The sequence below is a fragment of the Strigops habroptila genome, chromosome 3 (assembly GCF_004027225.2).
Source record: "Strigops habroptila isolate Jane chromosome 3, bStrHab1.2.pri, whole genome shotgun sequence".
Lineage (NCBI taxonomy): Eukaryota > Metazoa > Chordata > Aves > Psittaciformes > Psittacidae > Strigops > Strigops habroptila.
In genome coordinates, this window is record NC_044279.2 from 77,424,464 (window position 1) to 77,452,117 (window position 27,654).

The 27,654-nt window shown below is 50.6% G+C and overlaps 1 protein-coding gene and 1 long non-coding RNA gene across 9 annotated transcripts; one reads left to right on the forward strand and one right to left on the reverse strand.

Moving 5' to 3' along the window:
- The first annotated feature begins 29 nt into the window (after nucleotides 1-29).
- L3MBTL2 (L3MBTL histone methyl-lysine binding protein 2) lies at nucleotides 30-27,330 on the forward strand. 7 transcript variants are annotated; one of them, XM_030481107.1, is made up of 17 exons: nucleotides 30-105; nucleotides 11,807-12,074; nucleotides 12,307-12,440; nucleotides 12,792-12,915; nucleotides 13,921-14,000; nucleotides 14,815-14,932; nucleotides 15,296-15,430; nucleotides 16,109-16,197; nucleotides 17,837-18,068; nucleotides 18,786-18,865; nucleotides 19,430-19,534; nucleotides 20,737-20,884; nucleotides 21,739-21,821; nucleotides 22,942-23,176; nucleotides 23,940-24,005; nucleotides 24,948-25,070; nucleotides 25,939-27,330. In XM_030481107.1, exons 2-17 carry the CDS (start codon nucleotides 11,810-11,812, stop codon nucleotides 26,049-26,051), a joined length of 2,130 nt encoding a protein of 709 aa, XP_030336967.1. In that variant the 5' UTR covers nucleotides 30-105; nucleotides 11,807-11,809; the 3' UTR covers nucleotides 26,052-27,330. The 7 variants fall into 7 exon arrangements, 6 of the variants coding, with proteins under 6 accessions (XP_030336967.1, XP_030336966.1, XP_030336969.1 ...); XM_030481106.1 differs by lacking the exon at nucleotides 30-105 and adding an exon at nucleotides 9,936-10,038; XM_030481105.1 differs by lacking the exon at nucleotides 30-105 and adding an exon at nucleotides 10,560-10,864.
- Nucleotides 8,240-9,772, reverse strand: LOC115605949. 2 transcript variants are annotated; one of them, XR_003990766.1, is made up of 5 exons: nucleotides 9,548-9,772; nucleotides 9,336-9,466; nucleotides 8,654-8,762; nucleotides 8,492-8,538; nucleotides 8,240-8,391 (listed from the first exon to the last, which is right to left on the reverse strand). It is a non-coding gene; the product is annotated as an uncharacterized LOC115605949 (long non-coding RNA). The 2 variants fall into 2 exon arrangements; XR_003990765.1 differs by having other exon boundaries at nucleotides 8,291-8,391; nucleotides 8,654-9,466.
- Nucleotides 27,331-27,654: the final 324 nt, after the last annotated feature.

A 27,654-nucleotide genomic window follows, 5' to 3' on the forward strand; every position in this document is an offset into this window, starting at 1 on the left:
TTTGCATTTTGAAATGAGAACTATTGTTTGGATATGTGATATTAAAAAATCCTGTTTCACTCGGAATATATTGTACAGCTTTTGGCACCGAGGCGTCAGCATGAGGTAAGCTTATACGTATGTCCCATAGGTGCTGGGCGCCCCGTCACCCCCTGTGGAATCTGGTGACCTGCCAGATGTGTGTAGGGTATTTCCCGATCATGGTCTGGCTGTGGATTGCCAGTGTAGTAAGCCCAGTTGTGCACTGTCCCTCGCTGCATGCACATGGAGTTAATCCCAAGTGCGCGTTGTGCACTGGCTGGGCACCATGTATGCAGCCAGGCAATGGAGGACTTCCCCCAGTACAGCCTTGCTGTGTGTTTGTACGTGCAGTGCTGGCTGCCTTGGGAATCACTTGTACCAGGGTGTTACATACCTGGAATACCCAGATGTGACTAGGTATGTGACTAAAGCACATCATCTGTGTAGCACCAGCTGTGTGGTGAGCATCAGCGTATCCACAAATCCCAGACAAATAATGGGAGCAAGCTGCCTTTGGGAAACTGCTGGTAGAAGATGATGGTGGGGGCAACCTGGATGGATGGGAGCCTCAGCCAAGTGCCAAACAAAAGTAATGGTGTATTGCAATGTGCACGGATGTTAGAGGCTGTTAAGAAAACAGGAAGTAAAATGCCTGATGTTTGGATATAAACACAAGTAGGACAATGAATCTTTTTATAAAAAAGGGGGTTGGTAACAAGCCTTCAGCAAGATGGTGGAAAGTTCCTGGAAGGCTGGAGGGAAACAGCCCTGTGCTTTGGTGTTCTCCCTTGGATAATCCCTGTGGTGATCACCCCTGCGTGGTGCAGAGCAGCTCTGCACCAAGCCCACGATTACCTTGTCTGCTTTGGGAGGGGCTGCAGCTGACCTGCTCTGAGAGAGAGCAGGAAGCACAAAACCACATGTTGAATGCCTGGGATGGCTCAGGTTTGTGTTTTCCTTAACCCTCCTAGCAAGCTTTCCTCTTCCCCCCCACCTAAGCAAAGCCTGGTCTTACTTTCAGCTTTGGGGGGACTTCTCAGGATGGAGTATAAATGAAACTCCTCCTGACCCTATACTGGTTAGTGAGGTGTAAAGCATGCCTGGCTTTCTGACTTGTATGCTTTTAGTGCATCCCAACCTGGGAAACTGCTTTTACCTGTGCCTGTCTCCGTTAGCACACAAAATATGTGTTGAATTTGTCCCAGCCTGCAGGGGAGCATCTGGCTTATGCCGAAGTGGGGAAGCCTCGAGGTTTTGCAGAGCAGCTTTGATTCAAAGAGACATAGATCTTCCAATTTTGAATGCCAGCATAGTGACTTGCTTAAAAGATGCCACAAGGCATTTTATGTGACAGCACAGCTGCTCTGTCCCAGTAGATGCTGTCTCTGAGCTAAGTTCAAATGTTTTATCGAGGTGGCGTGGATGATCAATGGTCTTGAGTTTGTATGGGGTTTCTTTCTCTTACATCTCTCTGCCTCTATTTTCCCTGATTCTAGTGGAAAGCCAGAACCTACCAGTTGAGGAAATACTATGGCTGACTGGGGATGGGGTAGGACTTCAGGATGGCGACAAACTCCAGATGTCATCTGTATCACTGCTGTGTGCTCTTGCCAATCATGTGCATCCAAGATAGAGTAGCTTGTTTCACTTACCATGTATTTGTTGCACTCTTGGACCAGCAGAAAGATATCAATGCTAATGCTTATAGTCAAATAGCATGCAGTTCAGTGGTGTAAACTCTCTGATGTCTACCCCTACCAGTGCCCCTTTGAGTCCCAGGGTCGATGGCTGTAAGTTGCAGGCAGGGAGGGCTTATGGTGAGTTTGTTACAGGGAGGAATATATTATTTATGGTTTCTCCCTCCGTCTTGGGGTCATCTGTTTGTAAAAAATACCTTGCTCTTTCCTGGTTCATTGTTCCACATTATGGACAAATTTACTGCTTATGGAGTGGTTTAGATATGTTGCATACTTGTTCTTTGTTACTCCTAAAACTGGTTTTATCCAGCTCCCAGTTACTCGGATGGTTTGACAATGGTGAATTGTGTATAGCCCTGGGCCTGCAGTATCGCCCTGTGATTGTGTCTACACTGCTTTTTCTTTTGTTTATTTTTTTAATTCCAGCATCATAGATACCTCTTCTACACAGAGCCACTTGTTACCGCAGAGGCACGGAATGGCTGAGGAGGGCAGGCATCTCTGGAGACCATCTAGTCTACCTCCCTGCTTAAAGCAGGGCCTCCTAAAGCAGGCTACATGGGGCCATGTCCAGATGAGTATCTCCAAGATGGATGTGCTGCAGCCTCTCTGTGTACTCCCTGCACCAGGTATCTCTACACACAAATAAGGTTCCCCTGAGCTTTCTCTTCTCTAGGCTTGAACAGTCCCAGCACTCCCAGCCTCTCATCTGATGGATGCTCCAGCCCCTCATTATCTCATTTGCTAGCGCACATAGGCTGTGTACTAATGTCCATGTCTCTCTCTTGGGCTGGTGAGCCCAGACCTGAACACAGCATTCCGGATGTGTCCAACAGTGCTGAGGGGAAGGATCCCCTTCTTCCACTTGCTGGCAACACTCTTCCTAGTGCAGCTGAGGAGGCTGTTGGCTGCATTTGCCACAGGGCGTGTTTTTGACATACTCAACTTGCCACCAGGCCCCCCAGGCCCTTTTCTGCCAAGCTGTCTTCCAGCATGTGCTGGTGCATGGGGTTGTTCCCTTTGTTGAACTTCATGGAATTCCTGTCAGCCCATTCCTTTGGCCTGTTGAGGTCCCTCTGGATGGCACCACAACCTTTTGGAGCCACTCCTCCCAGTGTTGCACTATCTGTGAACTTCCTGAGGATGCACTCTGCCCCATCATTCGGGTCACTAATGAAGATGGTGTGGAACAGTATTGTTCCCAGTACCAACCATTAGTGACTTGCCTCCACTGGACTTTGTGCCAGTGATCCCAACCTTTCAATCTACCTTGCTGTCTCTTTATCTAGCCCATATTTCTCCATTTTTGAGGAAGTTGTCAGACATGGTGTCAAAAGCCTTAGGTTAATTCAAGATAAACAACATTCACTGCTCTCTTCTCATTCACCAAGCTAGTAATGGTTGCTTAAACATGACTTTCTCTTCATAAATCCATGATGACTACTCCCATTCACCTTCTTGTCCTTAGTGTGTTTGGAAATGGTTTCTGGGAAGGTTCGCTCTGTCATCTTCCCAACAATTAAGGTGAGGGTGACTGGCCTGTAGTTCCCCAGGTTCTCTTCCTTCAAGACAGGAGTCTCATTTTCCACTCCTCAGGAGCTTCCCCCAGTCATCGTGACCTTCCAAAGACAATAGAGTAGCCTTGCACTGACATCAGCCAGCTCCCTCAGCACTTGGGTGTGCAACCATCAAGTTCTATGGACTTGAGCATGTCTAGTTTGTTTAAATGTTCTCTAACCTGATTCTGCTTTACTGAGAGTGCTCCAGACATTCCCCCTGGTCCCAGGGAGCTGGGGTTGCTGAAAGCAGGGAACTTCAGAGAGGCATCCAGCTGTGCTGATTTCAGGGGGAAGCTAAGACATTTCTGCAGGACGCTGTCCTCCCAGAACATCCTTGTTTTCACGCATACGTGTAGGCTGGGCCCCAGGCTGCTGTCCATATCACAATGCAATCTTTGCTTGCCAAGCTAGTCCATCACTTTCTCACTTGATTGTCACTTCTCCTGTCTCTCACACGTTGACTCTAGTTTAAAGCACTTCTCCACAGCTTGGGCAGCCTTTTTCAGCTTAGCAAAGATGTTTTTGCTTCCTTGGTTAGGTGGATCCCATCTCTCCATAGCAGCCCTTGATTACTGAAGAGGGTCCTACGGTCATAAAAGCTGAACCCCTATTGACACCGGCTGCACAAACAGTTGTTGACCTGCAGGCTGCATCTGTTCTCCCTCACCAGCAGAAGGCCACTCAGCCCCTGTACTCATGGCCATTGCATCCAGAGCTGTGAAGTCACGTGCGATACGCTCCAGGTCTCCTCTGGCAGCATCATCAGTGCCCACTGGAAGAGCAGCAGTGGGGGATTAACGGTGTGAGGGCTGGACAAGCCTTGGCAGCCTCTCCATAACATCCCACATCTAGAACCTGGCAAGGAGCACATGTCCTTAGGCAGGTTGGCAGATGGTGGCCTCTGTGCCCTGCAGCAGGGAGTCTGTCACTGCCAGCACCCACCACTTCAGCGTGGTGCTGCTGCATGGCTCAGGCAATTGAGATGTTTCACTGGACACAGCTCCCAGCTCCATTATCATGGGAGTCACTGCGTACACCCCTGCGTCTCTCAGCTGCCCTCTGGGAGCTGCGCTCCGGACCCAGCAGTTACACATTCTTCTCCCTGTTGTCTGTTATTTACAATAATACATACATAGCAAGTGTCACATCAGATAATTGTGCAAAACCTAAAGCAATGTTGGTAACAGTCACCTGGTCATTAGACAATTGTTGTAACAGTGAAACGAGCTACCTCACAGCTCCTGGCAGGCCAAGGCAAGTCCAGGCAAAGCCTGACAGGGCCCAAGTTACTCACATAATGCAGAGCTTGTGGCCTCTTATAAGCGGTGGCAGCACCACAAGGGTGAGGTACATGATGTGACAGTGACAGCCATTCAAGGTTCTGCTTCCTTTTCCAGTGCTTCTCCCAGTGTTAGATACACAGTCCATCTGCAAGAAACTCCACCTCCTGTTTCCAAGATGGTCTTTTTACACACACCATGTCCTTGATAGTGCTGCTCCCAGTCCCAACCAAGACTCTGGCCCAGACTCTACAGAGTCTGGTGCTGGGCCTGTATTGAAAGACAACAGTGGTCAGCAGCATCCTATGGCTCCTAATGACTGCTAGAAGAGGCCTCCTACCCTTAAAATGAGCTTTTATTTGAAGAACAGCCATAGGTCACCCTGTTTTGGGAACGTTTGTTGTTGCAAACCCTCTTAGCAGCTGCCTTCATACAACACAACCCTTGGGTAACTGCCAGTTTGCACAAGGAGCCATTTCCCCCCTTGACTTGTCAAAACAGACGGTGTGCTGTAGATCCCAGCCTGAGACCGAGCCTAGCCCACTCCCTGAAAGTTTGAGAACACACAGTGGGCTCCATCTGCAGTGGTTTCAGCAGCATCTATGGCTGCTGCATCGTGGTTGAAGAGCCACTGAGCTGCTCCATCAGCCTTATAGGCAAGTTGGATGCACTGGCATTTGCCTGCCCAACTTTGATCTGGCACTTCACTTACTTAGAAACACAGGGTTTGATGACTTGCTTGAGTTGCCTTAGTTGCTCTTCCTTAGAACAGGGTCTTGATTTTAACTCCCCAGTAGGGATCCCATGCACAGCGATGTTCGAAAGGGAAACCTGTTCTGTAAGTGGTGCTGTGGGTAGCCGATGGGCAATCAGCCATGGAGCCGGTCTGAACTCCCTGTTGGAGTGTGGTGGATTTAGGGAGGTTGGAGCAGCCACAGCCATCTTCGAAGCCCTCCACAGCTCCTGGTGAAGCTGGCATGACTCAGACTATTGTTGGTGTGCTGGGTGGTGTGAGGCTTTGGTACATCTTGGGAGCATGGAGCTATGAGGGATGCAACCACAAGCTGTATCAGTGGGTGTTTTGCTTCTCCTCATGCCCCTGCAGGCCCCATGGGCAATAGTAGGAATTAGAAGGTAGTGACAGTGGGCATTACAAGAAGCAAGCTGTTTGCCAACCTACTCCTCTGGTTGAAAGGGCATAGCTTCTGCTGCCCAGAAAAGCAAAGAGTCCTCACTTAGGTTTGTTTCTTTCTTCACTTTATTGTCTTTGTTTCCCCACAGCGCTGCTGTAGCCTTTCTAAAATGGAGAAAGAATGCAGGTTTGGCTGCATACCCTGTGGAGCAAAAGTCGCAGCAGCATGGGATGCTGGGGCCAGTGAAGCAAGGGCTGAGATGCAGGGGCATCCCTGGGTTGACACAGAAAGTCTCTCCAAGGGCTGGAAAGCAGGACTTGGGTGTTAAATTTTGGCTGGGAATGAGGCTTGGTCAACCAAGGCTCAGCCCTCTGCACTACTTCCAGGGGTAGTGGCCACAGGGCTGGGGGCTGTGGGGCAGGACTGGGGTCTGCAAACACAGATCTGGAAGCCAGGGCCACTTTTTCTGCTCATAGCAACCTCAGGTCCCTAAGCCGAAAGTCCTTCGTGCATTTGCTTTTCCTGTGCTTTCTTGAGATTGCAGCAAGGGCGATAGCAGTGGCCGGGGAACCCCATGTTCTTCCTGTGCAGGTGTGTTCTGCTGTTCTGGCAGAAGGTTGGTAACTTCCAGTTTCACTAAAGAAAACCCTTAGGGCAGGTATTTTGGACATGTTTTTTTTAGTCCACCTACTGTAATCCATGCTGTTTCTCGCCTGGACTGTGGATGTGCTGTGTCTCGCCTGAAAAGTTATTATATGGCAGGAGAGTGAGACATGCATTTCCCTTCCCTCTTAGACTCAGCTAGTTTCTGATTACAGAAGCTCATAGCTGTTCCTCTCGCAATTCACTTGACTTCACAGAATCAAGGGGAGAACGAGATTTATTATTCTAAAGCAAATCTTCCTCCAGCACTGGGATAGGGCGGGGAGTTACAATCAGAAGCTTATTTCCAGGATGATTTTTGAGGGTTTATCCCTCCTCCTTTTTCCATCAACTGGGTGTGAAGATTGGAGTGTGGCACTGAAATGAGCTCCCAGTACAATGTCTCCCTGGTGAGCAGAGGTTTGGGAGCCACACAACAGATACCTCACCAGGCCTGTTGACTGAAAGCCAGGGCAGCCTCAGGCCTGAGGTGTGACCTGGCTCTAACAGTACCTGTGCTGCCAGGGTCTGTAACCACGTTCACTGGCTGGGTTAGAGCAGCCAGAAGGCAGAACCCCAAAATCATAAGTTTAAAAATAAAGACCTCAGATGCTTTTCTGTTCGCTCGTTGCTTTCTCAGTCTGAGCCGGTAGGATGCTGGAGAGGGACTCTTCGTCAGGGACTGTAGCAATAGGACAAGGGGTAATGGGTTCAAACTTAAACAGGGGAAGTTCATGTTAGATATAAGGAAGAAGTTATTTCCTGTGAGGGTGGTGAGGCACTGGAACAGGTTGCCCAAAGAAGTGGTAAATGCTCCATCCCTGGCGGTGTTCAAGTCCAGGTTGGACAGAGCCTTGGGTGACACAGTCTAGTGTGAAGTGTCCCTGCCCATGGCAGGGGGTTGGAACTAGATGATCTTAAGGTCCTTTCCAACCCTAACCTTTTCAAGCCTTTTCCCTCTCCCCTGGGCCTAATTCCCCAGTGTCACCACAATCAGTGAGAGAGAGCCTTTAACTGTGACTTGGGAAAACAAATGTAAAGAGGTTTCCACCTTGATAAAGTGTGTATTATGTGCCAGGCCATCTGGATGTTGTAACGTCTTGTCTTCTGTTATAGATGGATTTAGTAGTCGTTCAGCCTTCTGCTGGGGTAGGTCCCCTTGCAGGACATGGTGGTACCCCACATCTTCCCATGCGTGCAGCGGAGTAAGACAGGCAGCACAGCTCAGCACTCAAAAGCCAGATTTCTTGGAGCACTGGGATGGGATAAGTACTTAAAACTGATGTTTATGTCCCAGACAGGTAACTTTTATCTCCCCTTTTCAGGACAGCCTTGGAACTGGGCATAGTTGTGGGGGTTCTTAATCTGGACATAATTTTTGGTTTACTTTTTTATTGTAAAACAAGAGTGTTGACATTCTTCACTATGAGGGTGGTGAGACACTGGCACAAGTTGCCCAGAGAAGCTGTGACTGCCTCATTCCTGGCAGTGTTCAAGGCCAGGTGGGACACAGGGGCTTGGAGCAACCTGCTCTGGTGGAAGGTGTCCCTGCCTGTGGCAGGGGGTTGGAACTGGACGATTTTTAAGGTCCCTTCCAACCCAAACCATTCTGTGATTATATGGTATACTGTCAGGTGTAATATGGTAGTAAAATAGCAAGAAAGAACAGGCTAACTTAGTATCTGTGCCCTTAACTAGGATGCCTGTTGGGTCTGGGGTTGGTTTCTTAAGATTGTCACTGCTGTTACAGCCCTAAACAAAGGAGCTGGCTTTGCAAAGATATTACGATTAATGTTACATAACAAAGCTTTTTCATACTTAAATTCATATAAGTATGAATGCTTATTCATAAAGAGAATAAGTATTCCTTAATCAATCTGAATTTGATTCAAATTAAAATGAAATTATTTAAATATTATTTATTGAAAAGGTTTGTTCAGAACAGCAGGGACAAATGAACAGCCATGGCATGGGGACTGACTTTTTGCCTCTTCTGTGGCAACACGAAGGTTGTTTTTGCTTGAGGTTTCTAGGAGCCTTGAGCCAGCCTGTCTTTGACCTAAGGGAGCAGAGTGGGGATGCACACCAGCAATAGCTCATCATGGGTTACATGGAAGATTATTGCCAGAGAAAGAATTAATGAACCTATAGTTCTGTACCTGTATCTTTGCTGGGAAGCTTTCTTGTCTGTCATGCTGTGCACTGTCTGGCAGTATTTGTAAGGGAACAACAGCCTTTATAATGTGTTTTATTATCAACTACATTATTTAAATACTTTAAAAAGCAATTTTCTGTGTCTTAACAGTGCTGGAGGAACATACTCAGTGTGGTTCATGCTGATGGGGACAGTCCTTTGCATTTGATTGACAGGCCACCACCTTCCAGAAGAGCCCTTCGGTCGTCTGGAGGAGCAATGTGATCCATGTGTATCTGTGACATGGGTAAGCCTTTGAAAGAACCTTTGCCATGCTGCCTTACTTTCCCCTCCAGCCAAGGCTGTGCTATATGCACCAGAGGGGAACTGTGCATGTGCTTCACACGTTACTTGTTTAACTACGAAGTCTATATAGTACAGGCTTTTCTTTTTTCTTTTTACAATGCTGACACAATGAAGGTGATAAGAAAATAAAAGGTAAAATGGGAAACAGAACTAACTCCAGGAGACTTACCTTTTGGGTGAAAGAGAATCAATGCCAGAGGCGTACAGTGAGACACTTGACTCTTGGCAACAAGCTGGGATGAGGGATGTTGCCACCAGCATCATTACGACCTCATTGCTTTTCCATGGGGACAAAAAAAACCCTCCCAGAGAGAAGCATTTGTACTATGAAGAAACTATGCTCTAAATGCACAAAAATTCTAAACCCAATCGCATAGCACAGTAAGCACTTCAAGACCTCTTTTGTGTAAGGTCATACTGTCCTCGCCAAATAGAACATCTATTTCTGCATGAAAGCTCTGAGACACGGGGAGCAGCAGCATTAACTCAGGGGGGTTATTCACCGTGTGAGTCTCAGACACAGCAGGGCCGGGTGAGAGCGAAGGGCCGGTCTCCATCCTCAGTTCTCCCTGCTTGGCTGGCAGCTCCCACCAGCACCCAGCGGCAGTTCCCCAGCCTGGGTGCCACGCTGCTGCTGTCGGTGTGGAACAGGGTGACATTAAGTATCTGCCATGCCAAAAGCATTCCTCCCGCCCGAACCCGAATCCTTACCCACCTACCACGGCGTTCAGGAAACCGCGTTCCTCCTCCCTGACACTGAAGATGCACAACTCCCGCTGTTCAGGGCCGCTACACTCACACCCACGTGCTGAGGGCTACCGGGCATCAAACCAGTTTGTCGGGCGGAAGTTTGGGCGTTTATTGTTTTTTATTATCATCATCATTATTCTTGGTGGCGCTGTTTACATAAGGGTCTGTGCCTCAGCGAGCTAAACACAACGCAGAGCGCTGGGAGCGGACGAGGCCGTGCCCGCCCTCTCCCCGCCCCTGCCTGGGGCCGCCATCGCCGCCCTTCGCCGCCGCCGCCGCCGCGGGGAAAGAACTACAGTGCCCGTCGTGCCCCGCGGCCAGAACAAGCTCTTTGCTGATTGGCTTTCTTTTCCCGGCTGCCGCCAGTGAGATGCGCCGCTGGCGGGGGGAACGCACTCCGCGCGCGTGCGGCGGGCTGGCGGCGTCCCGGGAGCCATGGAGCAGGAGCAGGGCGAGGTGAGCGGCGGCGGCGGCGGGCCGCGGCCGGAACCGGGCGGGCACCGCGCCGGAGCGGTGCCGGCGGCTCCGGGTGTCCGCATGGTGCTGCGGAAAGCGTTGGGGCACCGTCCCGGGCCGCCCGGCGCCCTGCGGGAGGGCGCCAGGCCCAGGCCGTGTTAGCGGGGTGTCGGCCGCGCTGTGGCACTGGGGTAACGGCCGCCGGGCCGCCTCCTGCCGGCCGCGCCGTGAGGCGCCCTCCCGCCCCTCCGCGCTGCCGGGGCCCGGGGATGGTGCTGCCCCGCGCGGGGTGGGCCCCTGGGCCCACTCTCCTCTGGGTGGTGGTTGCGGGTGGTGCTGTCCTTGCTTGTCAGCCTGGGAGCTTTAACGTGCCCGCAAGCTTCGGTTGCGTTACTGGAAGAGTGATAACCTGAAGATACTCACTTCCTACGAGCTGAAGGAAGGAGCACCCCCAGAGATGGATGTGCCTTTTTGTCTGAGGTGTTCAGACATCAGGAATGCTGCCTGAGGACTGGCTCTGCAGGAGGGCAACTCTGTCTTAAGGGAACAACTTGGGTGTCTTGGGTCTGTTTTGTGTGAAAGCCAGGGAGGATGTTGGGAGGCAGCAGTGAGTGAAGTCTGATCTTCCTGTTTGTGTGTCTGTAATAATGCACGGGAGCCAGGGATCAGTGGGAATTTAGCGTTGGAAGGTGATGGACTTGTTGCTCATCTTTTGTTGTTGCACACTTAGGTAAACAATTATATCCTGGTGCCTCGTGTGGCTGTTCCAATCTACCTTTTTGTTCTGTCACTCCCTGTGCTGATGCTGACTTCTTGCTGCTCTTTCGTGAGTTGCTGACACCTTTTCCCAGTTCTTTTTGCCCTTAGTTGGAGCCTAGTTCAAGATTCTTCTAGTCTGAGAAACAGACACTGGATTTCTCTGCTTTCTTCAGTCGCTGCCTCTCTGCTCTCTTGCTGCAACAGCAAGTATGAAGAGTTAGGGAAGATGTATAGTCATGGAGACATCTGGTTGTAGGCAAAAAATCTTAAACATTGTTCTGCCTTCCTGCTGATGCAGCTTCTGAACTGAGGTCAGCTATGGACTGCAGCTTCCAGAGAACACGACCTGTCCCCAGAGCTGAGTGTGTCCTGCTGACATCCAGCCTGTACTGGTCTTGTGAGCTATGGTGGCCAGAGGGTGCGGTTCCGCTCTCTGCACGGGAAGTTTATAGTGACTTTAGTGTGGATGGTGTCTGCACTGCTGTGCTGTGCACCTGTGTTGGGAGAGTGTCCTGGTTTCAGCTGGGATAGAGTTAATTTTCTTCCTAGTAGCTGGTGCAGTGCTGTGTTTCGACTTTAGACTGAGAACAATGCTGATAACACACTGATGTTTTACTTGTTGCTCAGTAGCACTTACCCCGATCAAGGACTTTTCAGTCTCTCATGCTCTGCCAGTGAGGAGGGGCACAAGAAGCCGGGAGGGAGCAGAGACAGGAACCTGACCCAAACCAGCCAAAGGGTTATTCCATACCACAGCATATCATGCCTAGTATATAAACAGGAGCAGTTGGCTGGAAAGGACCAATCACTGCTCAGGGATGAGCAGGGCACCGGTCAGCAGGTGGTGCCGGGCATTCAGACTCCTGCCTTTGGGGTTGTTACGTGGACTTCTTGCTCACCCTGAGGCTTCTCCATGGTCCCCCCCGGCAAGGAAGGCAGGTTTACTTTGGGATGTGGTGTAAAATGTCTATTTTAAAGCACACTGACTCTTTTTTTTCTTTTTCTTCAGTTGATGTCTACCTTCTGCCACAAAACTTCATCTTTGGAGCGGACAGAGGAGGAGGGTGATGATGATGAGGAGGATGACGACTTGGACATCTTTGGGGGTTATGACAGCATCCGGGGCTACAACAGCAGCATGGGCAGCGAGAGCAGCTCCTGTCTGGATGAGTCTAGTGATGATGAGGTGGCAGACCGGGAAGCTGGAGAGCTTCCGACCTCTCCTGTGCACCAGCCATCCGCAGGCCGGCTCCCAGACGACAGCGGCTCTGAGCCAGGTACTGCACTGCCTGTTCTACCTATAACACGGGTGTGATGGAAAGAACAAGGGCTGGGGGAGCTGAAGGGTATGTGTGAATATGCTTTGGGAGCAGCACTGGATTGACACTGCAGTTCCTGGGCTGTGTGGGGGATCTGCTGTGTGTGATGAGGATTACCTGGGCTCAGCTCTGTCCTTGTGGTGCATCAACCCTGCCAACTGCTCATGTTTTTGTGCCTTCCTTCTCTCAGCTGTGTGTGAGATGTGTGGGATTGTGGGCACCAGGGAGGCTTTTTTCTCCAAGACCAAACGTTTCTGCAGCGTCTCCTGCTCCAGAAGCTACTCCTCAAACTCCAAGAAGGCCAGCATCCTGGCTAGACTGCAGGTGAGTCAAAGCCCTTCCTTATTCCCTGAGGATGGAGTAGGATGTGCCTGTACACAGGGGCTGGTGGTTGCTCTCTAGTTAAAGATCAGACTGCCATTACCAGTGGCTTGTTCTTCCTGCCTGAAGTCCCCAGAGAATACATGCCAGCTGAAGGGTGGTGGTCCCTAGAAGCTGAGCAAGAACACGTTGATTTATTTTACCTGCTGTTTCTTCTTGTTCCTGTGAGCATTAGTAAAAATTGTAGTAACCCGAAAATCACCCCAAGGGAGAGATGCACGCCCTGCTGGCCAGTTGCAGTGACTGGCTTCTTCTCCTGTGCCACTAATGTTCCTCATTTGCTTTCTTTTGCAGGGGAAGCCACCAACAAAGAAAGCTAAAGTTCTGCATAAGGCAGCCTGGTCGGCCAAGATTGGGGCCTTCCTCCATTCGCAGGGCACAGGGCAGCTGGCTGATGGGACACTGACAGGCCAGGACGGTGAGTGTAGGGACAGTGAGGAGGTGCAGCTTGCTGGAGCTGAAGAAAAGGGGACATCTGGAGAGCTGTAAGCTCTACAGTCCTCTTCCTCCCCTCTGCTATGCTGCCTTGTACTGAAATGGTGTGTGTGGGTCGCTCTAACACGGGTTGGCGAGACACAGGACAAGTCTCTCTCCCTTTCCCTGCAAGTACAGGTTCCTGCCCATCCACTCTTGCAGCCTCCTCCTTACTCCTCGTGCGACCTGATACGGAGTGCAAACTCTGTAGTCATAGTCCCACGAGATGCTGTCTTCTACTGGCAAAGCTGACTTGAAGGTGTCCTGCTGCTCCCAGCCCTTTGCTGTCCCACTCCATGTGGGAAGGTGTATTTAACCTGAATCGCTCATGGATCAACGTGAGGAACAACCAGTTGCTGCAGCTGAAGTAGTAGCAAGCTGCTGTATTAGAGTAAAAGTGAGCCCCAGGAGGTGGCAGCAGGGATTGACCCCTCAGCAGGCTGCTGCTGGGGCAGAGCTGTAGCCTTGGATCAGGAGCAGCTGTAGAATGAATATCTCAGTGCTTCACTCTGATTTTTCCCAGCACCCTCTGGGGAAGCATGTGGTGCTGATATGACCCTGCAGTGTTGCTGCTGAGAAACAAAGCCGCTAAGTGGTATAGCACTAACCAGATGCATTCTCCACTCTTACCCGGAGTGCTTGAGCCGTGGGCTGGATTTGACCCCTTTTCTTGCCCCTCCTGCCCCCCCTTTGCCAAAAGAAAGTAACAGCAAGGATCAATTAATAATATAGTGTGCCTTCTGTGGGGGACTGGTCCCTGTGCACTTGTAGGATCTAGTTTCCCACCAGGGAAAATGCAGTGGAATGCAGAGTCCCTGTGTGCTGGGGCAGAGGGATCTGTCCTAGCACATGCCACAATGTGGCTGCAAGCTGAAGTCCAGAGGTAACAGGGTGCTCTGTGTCTTTTCTATAATCTCACTTGATTTTCTGCTCTCATGTCTGCTTGTAGCACTCGTCCTGGGCTTTGACTGGGGAAAGTACCTGCAGGAGCATGGCTTCAAGGCAGCTCCTGTCAGCTGCTTCAAACATGTGAGTTCTTTGCTGTGCATTGCAGTGTGCATGGGGCATGTTGTATGCATGGGGCTCCCCTGTGCTCCTGTGACAAGTGCTGGGGAGAGACGTGGGGAGCTGGTGCAGGGAAAGAAGTTGGGGCTTCTCATAGCTCAGAATGGGAGTCCCATAAAGGGGCCAGGAGTTTTGGGGGAGATAGCAAAGGGGGACTTGATAGAAGCACTGCTGGTGGTGATGGCCCAGTGCTGGCTGGGGACAGCTCCTGGTTGCAATTTGTGTGGGTAAGCACAGCCCAGGGTGGCGTGCAGGGAGAAACTCAGCTGATGTGGGGCTGGCCCTGGTTTTGCAGTCCTTATGGACCAAGTAGCTGAGGCACATACATGGAAGAATGGCAGTTCTTAGGTATTACAGCAGCCCCAGCCTTTCTATGTAATAAGACTCGCTTATTATGTTCCTTTTGAGTTGTGATCTGTGATAATACTAACAAAATGTCCTTTTTCTAGAGGATAGGTCAGGAAGACTTGGCAGTTTTATTGATGGTTAGGGATTTTAATACCATAGAGGAATGGCAGCAGTTACTTTGGGCTAATAGGATAGCTGGCAGTGAAATAGTTAAGCATTGCTATACAAGTTTCTGCCTTTTGGGATCCTCAGTGAATGCCCCAGTGAGATGTTTGGGACAGTTTGTTTGCATTTCAAGCTGTTGGCAGATACAGGAAGGGTAAGACATGCATGTGCCTAAGGTGAAAGTGTGGCTGCCTAAAACATGTCTCTGAAAGCTAGAGCGAGCCCTGCTCTAACTGTCCGTGTCTCTTGTGGCTGCCTCCATCAGGTGCCGCTCTTCGATCAGTGGGATGATGTGGTGAAAGGTATGAAAGTGGAAGTGCTGAACAGTGATGCTGTGCTCCCCAGCCGTGTGTACTGGATTGCATCCGTCATGCAGACTGTAGGTATGTCTCCAGTGGAATTCCTGACAGCTAGGGATGGCTGACCTCTGAGGGAGCCTTTGGGGAGCTGAGTGTGGCTGGTCAAGCAAAACATCAGCTCTTTGGAGCTCTGCAACTGCTGGGAGATTTTGGAGCAGGAAATACCACGGTGTGGGGGTGGGAGGAAAACAGCATCTGGTTCCTCTTCTGGTTGCTGGGCTCTTTGCAAGGGTGGTTTCTGCCTCCAGAATGGCTGGAGAAGCTCTGATAACCCATGCGGAGCTCTGAAGGCCATTCAGTCAGGACTAAGCCTCTGGTGCCCAACAGGAAGAGGAGAAATTCCTGGTCTCTAATGCCTTGCTGTGGTTGTCTGCTCTGTCTTGGCAGGGTACCGGGCCCTTCTGCGGTATGAGGGCTTTGAGAATGACGCTGGCCATGACTTCTGGTGCAATTTGGGCACAGTGGATATTCACCCCATTGGTTGGTGTGCCATCAACAGCAAAATCCTGGTACCACCACAAAGTGAGTGTGGGGTGAGAGGGGTTATGGAGGAGCCTTGGTTTATGCCTAGAACAGGGGGACAGGTCCTCCCAGTGTATGTGGGACCACAGCTCCATTTGTGCTCTGACTTACAAGGAACAGTTAGTTCTTTGGGAAGCCGGAGACTGCTTGAACGGCTCCCTCTGCATCTCCCTGTGGTTGACCCTGGGGGTGCTGGAGGCAGAGCTGGTGTCAGACCTATGGACAGAAGCTAATGCAGCTGCTGTTCCTCCTCCTGACCCAGACAGTGGCTAGGCTTAACCTTTGGGGGAACTTTTTGGTCCTACATCTAGGGCAGTGTCTCTGGGGAGAGCAGTGGCTCCAATCACTGCTCAGCTGGCAGTTCAGAGAGGGATGCCAGTTTAGCAGAATTCTGTCAAGCTGAGATTTGCTTGGTGTGGCTCATGTGTTTTTGCTCTAATATCACTTCCACATCTAGATCAGTCAAGTTGGGTGGCTGCTTGGCCCGGTTGAGTCTGTAATGGTCATCCCTTGCAGCCAGTTGTGGGGGCAGGCTGGCAGAACTGAGGGCAGGTACAGCATCTGCATCTGAAGAAGGCCATTTTAAGGCAAATGGGCTCTCGGAGAGGAAGAAAGGTGTAGTGTGATGCTGTAAGTCCTTTGATCATAAAGATGTGCTTTTTCCCTGTGCATATGTAGGTATCCATGCCAAATACACTGACTGGAGAAGTTACCTCATGAAAAAACTGGTGGGAGCCAGGACAATCCCAGTGGATTTTCACATCAAGGTAAATGTGGGGGATGTCATTTTACACGTGGAAACGAAGCTGAAGCCAAGAGATACGTGTGCAACATGTCTCTTCTGGTTCTGATCCATGCAACTCCTATGTGACTCCTTGAAACCTGGGCCTGGCAGGGACAGTGAGTGCTTCCCCATGCTCCTAAGATACCTGTCATGATGCTGTGGGGAGCGATACAGCCTCCAGGCTCTGTCAGTACAACTGTTTCTCCTTTGGGTCATGGATGGGCTTTAAAAGCTGTTATTGTGTAGTCTGCTGGGAAATACTGGGGATGAGGTTTACCCTTTTGCTGAGAGGAAAGGCCAGTGAAGCTCCAGCCTGAACTTTCCCTGCCTCATTTCAGTGCTGAGAGTCAAAAACCTTTGCTCTAAGTATTGGTAGCACAGCAGCCTGTGGGGAGTGAGAGGGCTGCAGGCTCCCTCAGAGTGCATGGAAGCAGCTGTAAAAAACCAGCCTTGGCAGCTTTATAGCTCTTGAACCTGTGCTGGGGTTAGACTTTGTCAGGGAAAAGAGGCTCTTTTGTCCCTGGCAGCTTTGGAAACCATAGATAAGGAAGATGGTCCCAGAGACAGCAGACAAGTGGTAGGTTTTCCTGTGTGTGAGGTGATTGGTGGCACTGGGATAGAGACCTTGATAGAGTTGGTGTTTCCTTTGTTGCTTCTCAGAAAGTCGAGAAGATGTTTATAGCTTCTTGGTCCTGGGCCACAGCTTGTAGCTGAGAGCTCATGCCATGGAAGGGAAGTGGTAGACGGAGACAGATGTTGTCAGGTTCTTTCTCCCGTTTGCATCTCAACTCCCCTCTAATGAACAGGAAGTGGAAGGGAAAGATCTTACGTTAAAAATTTCAGATTCAGGTGTAGGCTGGTTTGGGTGTGTGAGTCGGTTTTGAGCTGTACTTCCTGGTTGCTGCACAGCATTCTGGGATCACAGTACCAAAATGTCAGGTGTGCCATAAGCACTTCTGGCCATTTTTGGATGAGTAGGGCCAGGCTGGACCAGCAAAATGAAAGTCTCAAACCAATCGGTTAGAAGGCAGCCAGTGACTTGTGTGCCTCCGCCTTTGGGTCAGTCTGCAGAGTAACTCTGGCACTGGAGCAGATAGATCATCATGTTGCTCAACCTCTGATCAGAGTAAAAAGGTGAAAATAAGGACCTGACCTCTTTTAAAAGTCAACTGAAAATCCTGTTGCCCCTTGGGAAGCTACACCTCTAACTGCTTCCAGCCTTGAAGCCCTTATTGTTTTTTCATGACTGAAAAAGGCACATGATTCCTCACTCAGTTCACGGACAGCTGGAGTTGTCAAGAAGTGACATCTGTTTCTTCCACTCAGGACATTCACACAAGGTGCTGGCTGAGCATGGCTGCTGGGCCAGGGTGGGCGTAGCTGTTATGGGGCCACAGAACAGGGGAAACTTACAGGTGCATGTGCCCCACTGTGCTGCTGTGTGTGGGTTTGGCAGCTCCCTGTTCCCTGATGAAGCTGCTCCCATGCATCCCTTCCCAGAGGCTTTGGGAAGTGCAGGGTGTTGTCCAGCAGTGTCTAAGGGGAAGGCTGTTCTCTGAAGTGTTTGAAGAAGGAAAACACCAAGTGTGATTGATCTCAGTTCCTCTGTTGGTTGTTGCCAGATGGCAGAGAGCATGAAGTACCCGTTCCGGCAAGGCATGCGGGTGGAGGTGGTGGATAAGAACCACGTGTCCCGGACGCGCATGGCAGTGGTGGACACGGTGATCGGGGGCAGACTGAGACTCCTCTATGAGGACGGTGACAGCGATGATGACTTCTGGTGCCACATGTGGAGTCCCCTCATCCATCCTGTGGGCTGGTCACGGAGAGTGGGCCACAGCATGAAGAAGGCAGGTAGGGATCATAGCACCACAAGCATCTTCTGATTTGCTGTGATCTGCCTGGATCCTGCTGTTGACAGGTCTTGACATACTGGGAGCCAGGCAGTTGCCTCAGGACCTGACAGACAAAGTCTATGTAGTCATGTGTCGTCTGCTTTTCCGCCTGGATAGATAAAAGCCCAGTGGTCTGCTGCCACACGTCAGGAAAAAGGGGCCTGTAGGGTTTCTTGCCTGAAGCAGGTAGTCTATCCCCACAGTGTGAGAATGCAGAGTTTGCAACATCGGAGATGTTTATAGTCTTTTTGAGGAAATTCATGCTGGCTTCTGCAAGACTGGATGCCATCAGGTTGGGTTTTTCTGGACTTTACAGAGAAGAGTTTTTGATCAGCTTAGATTGGCAGAAAAAAAACCCCGAACAAGATTCCAGACTCCTGATCCTTTTGGTTCCATCTCTCTTCCTTGCTGCAGCTCCCTGGTGATTAGAGCTGCATGTAAAGGGGTTAGCAGTAGTGCTCAGGAAGCTCAGCCATGTGCTTTTGAGCAAGCCTTGCATCACAGCCCATGTTATTAGAAGGTGTAGAGGGACTGACCTGTTCTTATTACTCTTCTCATGGTGTCTGATCTAGGTCTTTTATAGTAGCTGAGCTCTCACCAGGGAATTAATAACCAATGTGTTTTCTTACTGCAGTTGCTGCGGGTTTCTTACCTCTGTTTCTTCCATTCCTCACAGAAGAAAAACGCAGTGAAATGGCAAACCATCCCACTTTCCGGAAGATTTACTGTGATGCTGTCCCCTATCTGTTTAAGAAGGTAGGACAAATCAGCAAAGAAGCAATGATATCGCTTCCTTCCTTGGGTATATATGCTGCTGGGTGGGTTGTTGAGAACGGCTTATTTGTGTCTCTTGCAGCTATAGGGCAGTAAGGTGTTTGGGGTGTCAAGGCTGTGGTTGGGCAGGGGCAGGTCAAGATAGAAAGATGGAAGAACTAGAAGACAATGGCAGATTGAGGGGCTCAGTTGAAGGGCAAGCAGCTGCTTGGAGCTTTGAGTTGGAGAGGGGAGATGATTGCATGGGAGTGACCAGTTCAACAAGGAGCTGGATCATAGTGGTAAGGACTGAGATGAGAAGGAGGCTTGCTTTGCTGTGGAACTGAGTGCTGGGCCTGCCACTCTGACTGACCAGAGCCTTGGCAGGAGGTTGCTGACTCAAACACAGCATTGGTTTGCCTGCCTCTTTGTATTTCTTATATTTCTTCTTTCCTCTCCCAGCTTGGGTTGAGCCAAGTAAAGAAGCTCTAATCTGTTTGCACTTGGTGTCGGGATGGGACTGTCCCATACCCCTGAGAGCACATGGTATACCAGAGTCTCCCTTAGGTACGAGCTGTCTATGCTGAAGGTGGATGGTTTGAGGAAGGCATGAAGCTGGAGGCCATTGACCCTCTGAATCTGGGTAACATTTGTGTGGCCACTGTTTGCAAGGTAAGTTCAGTGGGCAGAAGGGTGTTTACTTTGTTTACTTGAGTGAACTCATCCTCTCCTCAGGATTTTGCAAACGAGTGAGATTGGGTAGGATTTTGCATGAGGGAGAGGAAGGGGCTGTCAAGATAGGCAGGCAGGTGCTGTGTGGAAAGAATTAGGGTGTTACCTCAGAGGTATGAGGAGCTGATGAGACCAGCTGTTGTCCATGTGTATCTAAGTGGACAGCATGAAGATGAGCATGCTTGATCTGCAAGCTAACTGTCCAGGGGTGTGACTGGCAGCCACGCTTCCTTCACCTTTGGGCATGCAGCAGGAAGGATTTGTTCTCCAGTTCTTGGAATGCATAAAGAGAGGCCTCTAGTGCTCTCTTGAGGAGAGCAGAAGAGTTGTGTGGTAACCTCTCTGTGGGGAACGGAGTGTATCCATGTGGGCATGCATTCACTGATACAGGAAGCTGAGGATGGATGTGTCTCCTGCAGTCTCTCTTGATGAGGTGGTAGTGAGCACTATTCCTCTGCTAGTGTTGGGAAGTAAATTGCTTGGCCAGGTTTCCTCGGCGAGGTGCATTGCATGTCCTGAAAGTATAGCATCAACTTGGGTTTTTCTTGCTCCCTCCAGAATCTGTTTGCCCTTGTAGAACCCAAGCAGACAGCTTTGATGCCTGAGGTTTGGCAGGGAGATACTAGGAGAGCTCTTTGTGTCTATAAAATGTTCCCTTCAGCTATTGCCTGGAAGTGTGAAGAGGTTGGGGCAGACATACCTATCACATTTGGTAGGAACCAGTTACCAGGAAGTGATGGGATGGGACAAGTCTTGTTGCTGTAGGAAGTAGCAAGTTTGAAGGTTGTGCTTTTCTGCCTAGTAACGAAGTCATGACCTGGCTGGTGTGGTGGGTCTCTGGGCTGCCAATAAAGCCTGTTTCTGAGGGAGAACAGAGTTTGTGACCATTCTTGACTAAATCCTTTTCACTAGGCTCTTAGCCTTAGTCCCAGTCCTGCAGAAATTGCTGCTGCTTTGAGGACTAGCTTGTGTTGACTGACATATAAGGAGAAGCTACTGCATGCCCTGGAGCATATAACATTGCATTTTACTATCTAGTGGCAATTGTGGTACATCTGTGGGGACTCCTCGGGGGATCCTTTGAGAGGAGAGGCTTTAGAGCAAGTGAAGCTCTACACTCATGCTCTTCACTCCCATCTCAGGTCCTCTTGGACGGGTATCTCATGATCAGCATTGATGGAGCCACGTCTGCTGATGGCTCTGACTGGTTCTGCTATCATGCCTCCTCACATGCCATCTTCCCCGTCAATTTCTGTCAGAAGAACAACATCACTCTGACCCCTCCAAAAGGTGAGATTTGGACTCTGCCCTGTGGTACGAACCTGCACGGTCAGCTTCAGATGAGTCAAAATCAAAAGGTCCCAATCTGCCTCTTTTCAGGAAGATAGGGTTGGTTCAGAGATCCAGTCCATTTGAGCTCTGCCCATATGCCAAGTCTTCCTTTGTGGAAGGAAGTATCATCTCCAGAGGGCATTAATGGCATGGTGGATAGCTCGTGGCAGATCAGCAGGAGAGGTGTAAGATCCCCAAACTGAACAGAATCAAAGGTTTAAAGGACAAGGAGGGTGGGAAGGGGTAAGTAGAGCCATTGCTGCATGGCTCAGTACTTAAAAGTGGCAGGAGTCACCTCTATTCTTCTTGTAGGAATACATCTGAGACCAGTATTTCTGCAGAATCCTGAGAGGCAATCACTCTAGGAGTACTTTCGTTGCCTTCTCTGGCCATATCTGAAAAGGCTGGCTCTGAATTTCTGTGTTGCACCACTTTTGTGCAGTGCTGTTCTGTCCTCCTTTGATACATCTGCTCGTGGGAGAAAGACTGGTCTTAGTGGTGCGCTTGGAACGTGCTTCCTGCCTGCTGCTTCTCCTCACCTTTCTCTGTTGTCTGGATGTATGACTGACATGGATGCTCGGAGTTGCAGCTTGCACTGTTCTGTATTTGCCCACTGGAGGGGGATGCTGGACTGCCATGGAACCTGTGCACTAGATTTATGTCCAAGATCAGGATGAGTCTGTATGTGCTGGTTCATGAAACTGCTTTTGCAGTCAGTTGCTATGCCTTCTTCCTGCCTATTCTTCCTTTTCCCCCAGCTGGTCTCTGCAGTGATTGCCTTTTTCCTCGCTTACCATTTCTTCCTGCTGCAGGGCAAGATGCAAGGACCTTCAACTGGGAAAGTTACCTGGAAAAGACTAAATCAAGACCTGTTCCAGCACGACTCTTCAACACAGTAAGTGCTGCCGGGAACAAGAGATGCGTAGGGGTGCTTGCAGTCAGCAAGCAGGAGCACAAGAGGTCTGGCTGTCACAGAGTAGTTGAGGTTGGAAGGAACCTCTGGAGGTCATCTTGTCCAACACCCCTGCTCAAGCAGGGTCACCTCTAGTGGGTTGCCCAGCACCATGTCCAGATAGCTTTTGAATATCCCCATGGATGGAGATTCTGCAGCCTCTCTGAGCAGCCTGTGCCAGTGCTTAGTTGGCCTCACAGTGCAGAGTGTTTCCTGGTGTTCAGAGGGAACCTCCTGTCTTTCAGTTTGTGTCCGTTGTGTCCCTGGGCACTACTGAGAGGAGCCTAGCTCCATCTTTGCACTCCCTTCAGGCATTTATATACATTGATAAGATCCCCCTGAGCCTTCTCTTCTCCAGGCTGAGCACCCCCAGCTCTCTGTCTCCCCTCATATAAAAGATGAGCCAGTGCCCTCATCATCTCCATGACCCATTGTGGGACTCTCTCCAGTATGTCCATGTCTCTCTTGAACTGGGGAGCCAGAGCTTAACACAGCGCTCCAGCTGTGGCCTTACCGGTGCTGAGCAGAGAAGCCCTGTTTGGGATAAGCAGTGTCATGCCTTTGTGGATATAATGGTGTCTTGGTCACTCTGAGTGTGACCTGAAATTCTTTAGTGCTTCCAGGAGCTCCAGGCTCCTAGTGCGTTCTGCACTGCTTACTTCTTGTGGATATGGAGGGGGGAAGAGGGGAGGTGTCTGCTTTGCACCAGCAAAACTGCTGCAGCACCTGGGCCTGTGCTGGTCTTTCTGATCTCCCAGGGCTATCAGGCTGATGGGTTTGGTCCAGTGCCCCTTAACAGCTGCCTGCTGCTCCCCCTAGGTCGGGATCTTGGTTCTAAAGGCTGGGCAGAGACTCACTAAGGACACAGCTGGCCTTGGCTCTGTTCATGTGTGCCCCCTTCTGGTATGCCACTGGTTGGTTCTGTTGTGCCACTGTAGACTTGTTCTCTCTGTGCTTGCTTTAAGTTGGAGGCAAGCCTGTTCTAGGGTGCTGGTGGTCAAATGTGGGTTCGGACTGGGTGCAGTGGCCTTGAGTTTTCTTTATTCATGTTTTCTGCCACCAGGACTGCCCAAACCACGGCTTCAAGGCAGGCATGAAGGTGGAAGCAGTGGACCTGATGGAGCCCCGGCTCATCTGCGTAGCCACGGTGAAGCGTGTGGTCCACCGTCTCCTTAGCATCCATTTTGATGGCTGGGACAACGAGTACGACCAGTGGGTGGACTGCGAGTCTCCAGACATTTATCCTGTGGGGTGGTGCGAGCTGACAGGCTACCAGCTTCAACCACCTGTTGTTCCAGGTGAGGGAAGATTTTACTGTGGTTTCTAAGGCTAGAGGCAAAGGTTTCCCTCTTCCTTCTCAGTGAGTGGCTCCTCCTTTTTTTGGGCCTTGTAGGGAGGAGAAAATGGCCTCCTTGATTTATGCTGGCTACCATAAGTCTTCCTCTTGCTGCCACACCTTCGAGCAGCTGGCAGAGTGGCGGGGAGAAAACAGCTTGAGATTTGAGGTTGGCTCTGTTTTCCCTCTGTTTCCCCACCTCCACACCAACAGAGTATTGCTCCTGATGAAGTTGGGTAGAGTTCCAGGTGGTCCTATCCCTGCACAGCTCCCTTTTACTAAGCCTACCTACAACCTCAGCCAGATAGCAGGGGGAGCTTGGCCCCCGCTCCCTTTTCTCATCAATTCTCTGGCTCTGTCTGTTAAAAGGTAAGAGCATCCCTCTCAAGAGTTTATTCCTTCCCTTCTCACAAGGAGGCCACTGCCTCGCCTTTGCAATTGTTTTCCTTCTTGTCCCAAGCTACAAACCTTGGTTCTTTACTGCCCCTGCCAAACCTCTACCGGGCCTCTCTCCCCTGTGCTGTTCCAGCCTGCTCCTGGGCCCTCGCCTGGAGGCACAGACAGCAACTACGCTAGAGCCATGCTTCCTCCTCAGCTGCTTGTCTTGGGAAGAGGGCGTTGGCTCGGGGGGACGGGTGTATCTTGTTTCTCGCTTATGTCACATCATCCCAGTTACCTACTGGTTATGGGACTTGGCTTTCGTTTCCCTCTCGTCTCCATGACAGAGCCCACAACTCCAGCGAAGGCCAAGGAGGTGCCCAAGAAGAAGAAGAAACCCTATGGAAAGAAGAGTGAGTGATGTTTGATTAGTGCCCTCCCGCTCGCTCGCAGGCTGGGCCCAGTTAGAGGAACCCTGTCCATGTCCTGTCAGAGCAGGAGAGAGAGGCCTTGTCTTGCTGTGGATGTCCTCACTCAGCTGTGGGTTTGACAACACAGCTTCATCCTTCTTAACTGCCCTATTACCTAAAAGAGCAGAGAGCTCTGTGTGCGGGAAGGATCTGTTTTGCAGTCTACTTTCTGTTGGCCAAGGTATAGATGGCGCTTGCTTCCAGGCGTGAGGTTGTGCTGCTTTCCCTACTGTGTCTGTGGTCAGAGGGAGATTGCTGCAGCTGAAGGGTAGCTGGAGAGCAGTCTTGCCTGCTTTGTGCTGAGGGAAAGAAGGCCTTAAGATGGCTGAAGAGGCCAGTAGTGGGGCTGCACCATGTTACTCTTTCATCTTGTTGTTGTTGTCATCATTGTTGCAGTAGCTGTGGCAAATCATGGGTAGACAAACAAGAAATTCCTTCCTGGGGGGTGGAGAGGAAAGGGCGTATAAAGAATTTAAAGACATTCAACCTAAATAAAAACGTCAGCTAAAAATGAAAGTATTAATGCTACAATGTCCATGCCTTGCAGTCAACATGCCCATTGCCTAGGACTAGACCCAGACAGGTAAGCAAAGCTGACTCCAGACTGATTCCAACAGGACCCACTCCTCGGAAGTTAAGCACATGCTGAAGTGCCTTTAATGAAGGAGAACATGGAGGAGCATATTTTGAGATGATAACTATAGAGTTTTTCTCCAGTAGGCCCTTTCTTGTGGAGTAACCAGTTGGCAGCTAATGACCAAGTTGGTAGCTTGCTGGTCAGTTGTGCTGGTCCCTGGCCTGTGGTTTCTCAGTGGAGCAGGGTTGCTGATTTTCCAGGGAAGAAGAAACACGCTTTTTCCCATGCTCTGTTATCTCTTTGTTAAGGAAAAAAGTTACCTGTCAAAACCCGCAACATCAAGCAGACTGTCAAGAAGCCTTCTGCCACAAAAGCGAAACGAGAAGCAAAAGCTGCCAGCAAGGCTTTGCCAGAGCCATCACCTGATGAGAGTAAGGGAGTGAGTTACTCTACGCAGCAGCCGCACGCAGCTCTCTCGCATACACCCTGCATGCCACCAGCCCTCCCAAGGCCTGCGCTGCCTCTTGGCCATGTAGGCATGGGTGCCCCAGGCAGGGAAAGGAGTCCTCCTTTGCTCCCTCAGAGACAGGGAGTGGAAGAAAGGCCTTGCCTGCTTTCCCTGGGAAGGTTTGCCTCCTGAGGAGGTTTGGTGGCACCAGTACAGCTAGATATCTTGATACTGCTGATGCCCACTGAGGGCCTGGCTGCCCTACTGAGCAGTCTGGTTGTGTGAGGTCGGTTTGGGAGGAGAGACAAGATGGACATGTCAAAGGTGTGCTGTCACATCCCAGTCCCCATAAGGGCTGTCACAGTGTGTGAACACAGCCTGTTGTGCTGACCATCAGGAGATCTGACCAGAAAAGCATCTGGCAGCTGGGTCTCCTGCCAACCCTCGTGGGGGTGTTGGGGAAGAGGGCTGGGTGAGGCACTTTGCACACATGGGGATGGAGCCTCATGAAGGTTTCTGTTGCTCACAGAGGTTTCATTTCCCCTGTGTGGACCCAGGCAGGTAGAGAATGGTCCCCACACTGTTTTTCCCTCCCTTAGCCCTAGGAGAAGTTGTTGGGAGCAGGCAGCTGAATGCTGCCAGGGTTTAGTCTCATCCTGATTGCTGCTGTGATTATGATAGCTATGCGCTGGCAAGACAGGGCTGCCTGTAGTAAGAAACCCTCAAGCGGGCTGGAATCCTGGGGCGTTTTGAGCATCTGCATGAACAGATCGGGTTCTGGGGGGCTGCAGGTAGAGCGAGGCAGAACGGGCTCATTTTACTCACTTATTTTCCCCTCTGTTTCTTGCTAGTCATTGCTGTGCAGGTGAAAGAAGAAACCATCGACCCCTCGATAGCAGAGTTTGAAACTGCAGAGCTTCCCGTTCCCGTCAGCAGCATAAAGCAGGAGGAGGTCACAGACTGATCCTGGAGCATCCCCCAGCTGCCCACAGCAGCCTGTGCTTCACCTTTCGTGGCTCTTTGGGGAAGGTCCTGGCAAAGGGAAGCAGGAGCCTACAAGGGCCTTCCGTTTTTGAGGCAGACTACCCTGCAACAGCACGACTCTGCTTTCCTGGTGTGCAGGAAAATTTCCCCCAGATTTGTAATTTTAATCGCTGGGAACCAGACTCCAGAAAGGCCACAGGCGCACTGAGGAGCGTGACCAGGCAGGCTGTGTGTGCCCGGCTTTGGAGGCAGCTTTCTGAGCAGGAGCTCCCAAGGGGGAAGGAGGCTGCCAGAGCACAAAGGGGCAGTTTGGGTTCCTGGCTGTGGCTGGAGGTGGCGAGTTGCAGTCTGAGATGATGTGTGCAGGTCACATGCGTCAGGAAATTGGCTGCCCTCATAGGACATCAGTGCTGTGCTCCCTGGTCTGGGCCCTGGTACCCTTGAGAAAGTCAGGACAGGAAGAGTAGAAAGAGGTGGAAAAAAAAAGCCCAAAAGGCATGATGGTGCCTCTTGAGGGAGCAAGAGACCTTTTTGAGTGTCGTCATTCCTTGGTTTTGAACCCAGAACTGCAGAGGCCATGGTGCACAGTTTGAATTTTTAATTTTTTTAGCAGTCCTACTGTAAACACAATCTACAATCTGTATCTTAAAGCCCTGTGAATTAAACTTGAGGAAGAGGCCAAAGGTTTGTTTATTGCTTTCTGAGCCACCAAAATACCAGCTTACAGGAGGAGAAGAGAGCTCTAAGTGCATCAGTATAAGTCAGCAGTGGTTTGGGGTGTTTTGGGTTTGGGTTTTTAATTCTTTTGAGGGATGCAATAGCATTTTTCTGTGCACTCGCTGCTGTTGATTTGCCAGTTCTGCGTAAGGGCTGAATATGACATTAGATAACTTAAAGCAAGGGATGTCATTTCCCATTTTAGGGCAAAAAAGTAACATTCCTCTCTCCAGACAGGCCATCAAAGTCGAGGAGAAAAAACAGAAAGGTCAGTATGGCAACAGCGAGGAAAACCAGGGTTAAATCTGGAGCAGGTCCCTGTGAGCTGTGTGCAGGTGAGGACATGTGGTCAGTGCACCGCAGGGCCAGTGCCTCCTTGTCAAACCCTGCAGGGAAATGGTGGCTGCCCCAGACACAGCCTTGGCCACAAAATGGCTGCCTTGGCCATGCTCCCTCAAGCTTCCAGGCGAGAGCTTGTCGTGCCAAAATAGTTCCTGCTTTTCATGACCCAAAAGAATAAATGTTGGCAAGCTGTCTAGAGAGCATGGGGTAGAGACTGGGAGTAATTAACACAATCTTCCTCTTTTTTTCCCCTTCTAAAGAGGGAAACAGAGCCTTTAACCAGAGAGGGAAGAAAGGGCTGTGGAGCAGCAATGGAACACAGGTGGGAGAAGGGAGGGTCTGTGTCAAAGTGGGTGTGAGATGTGCCATCTTGGCCCATCCCTAACTGCCCCCTGGGAGAGGGAAACCACGGTGGGGTGAGCATGGTGGTGGTGGGGGGTTTAGCAGAGGCTTTTGATGGGGCCTCCCTGCCCACCTGCCTGTGGCTGCTGCGTCTCCCAGCAGCTCTGCCTCTTACCACCATT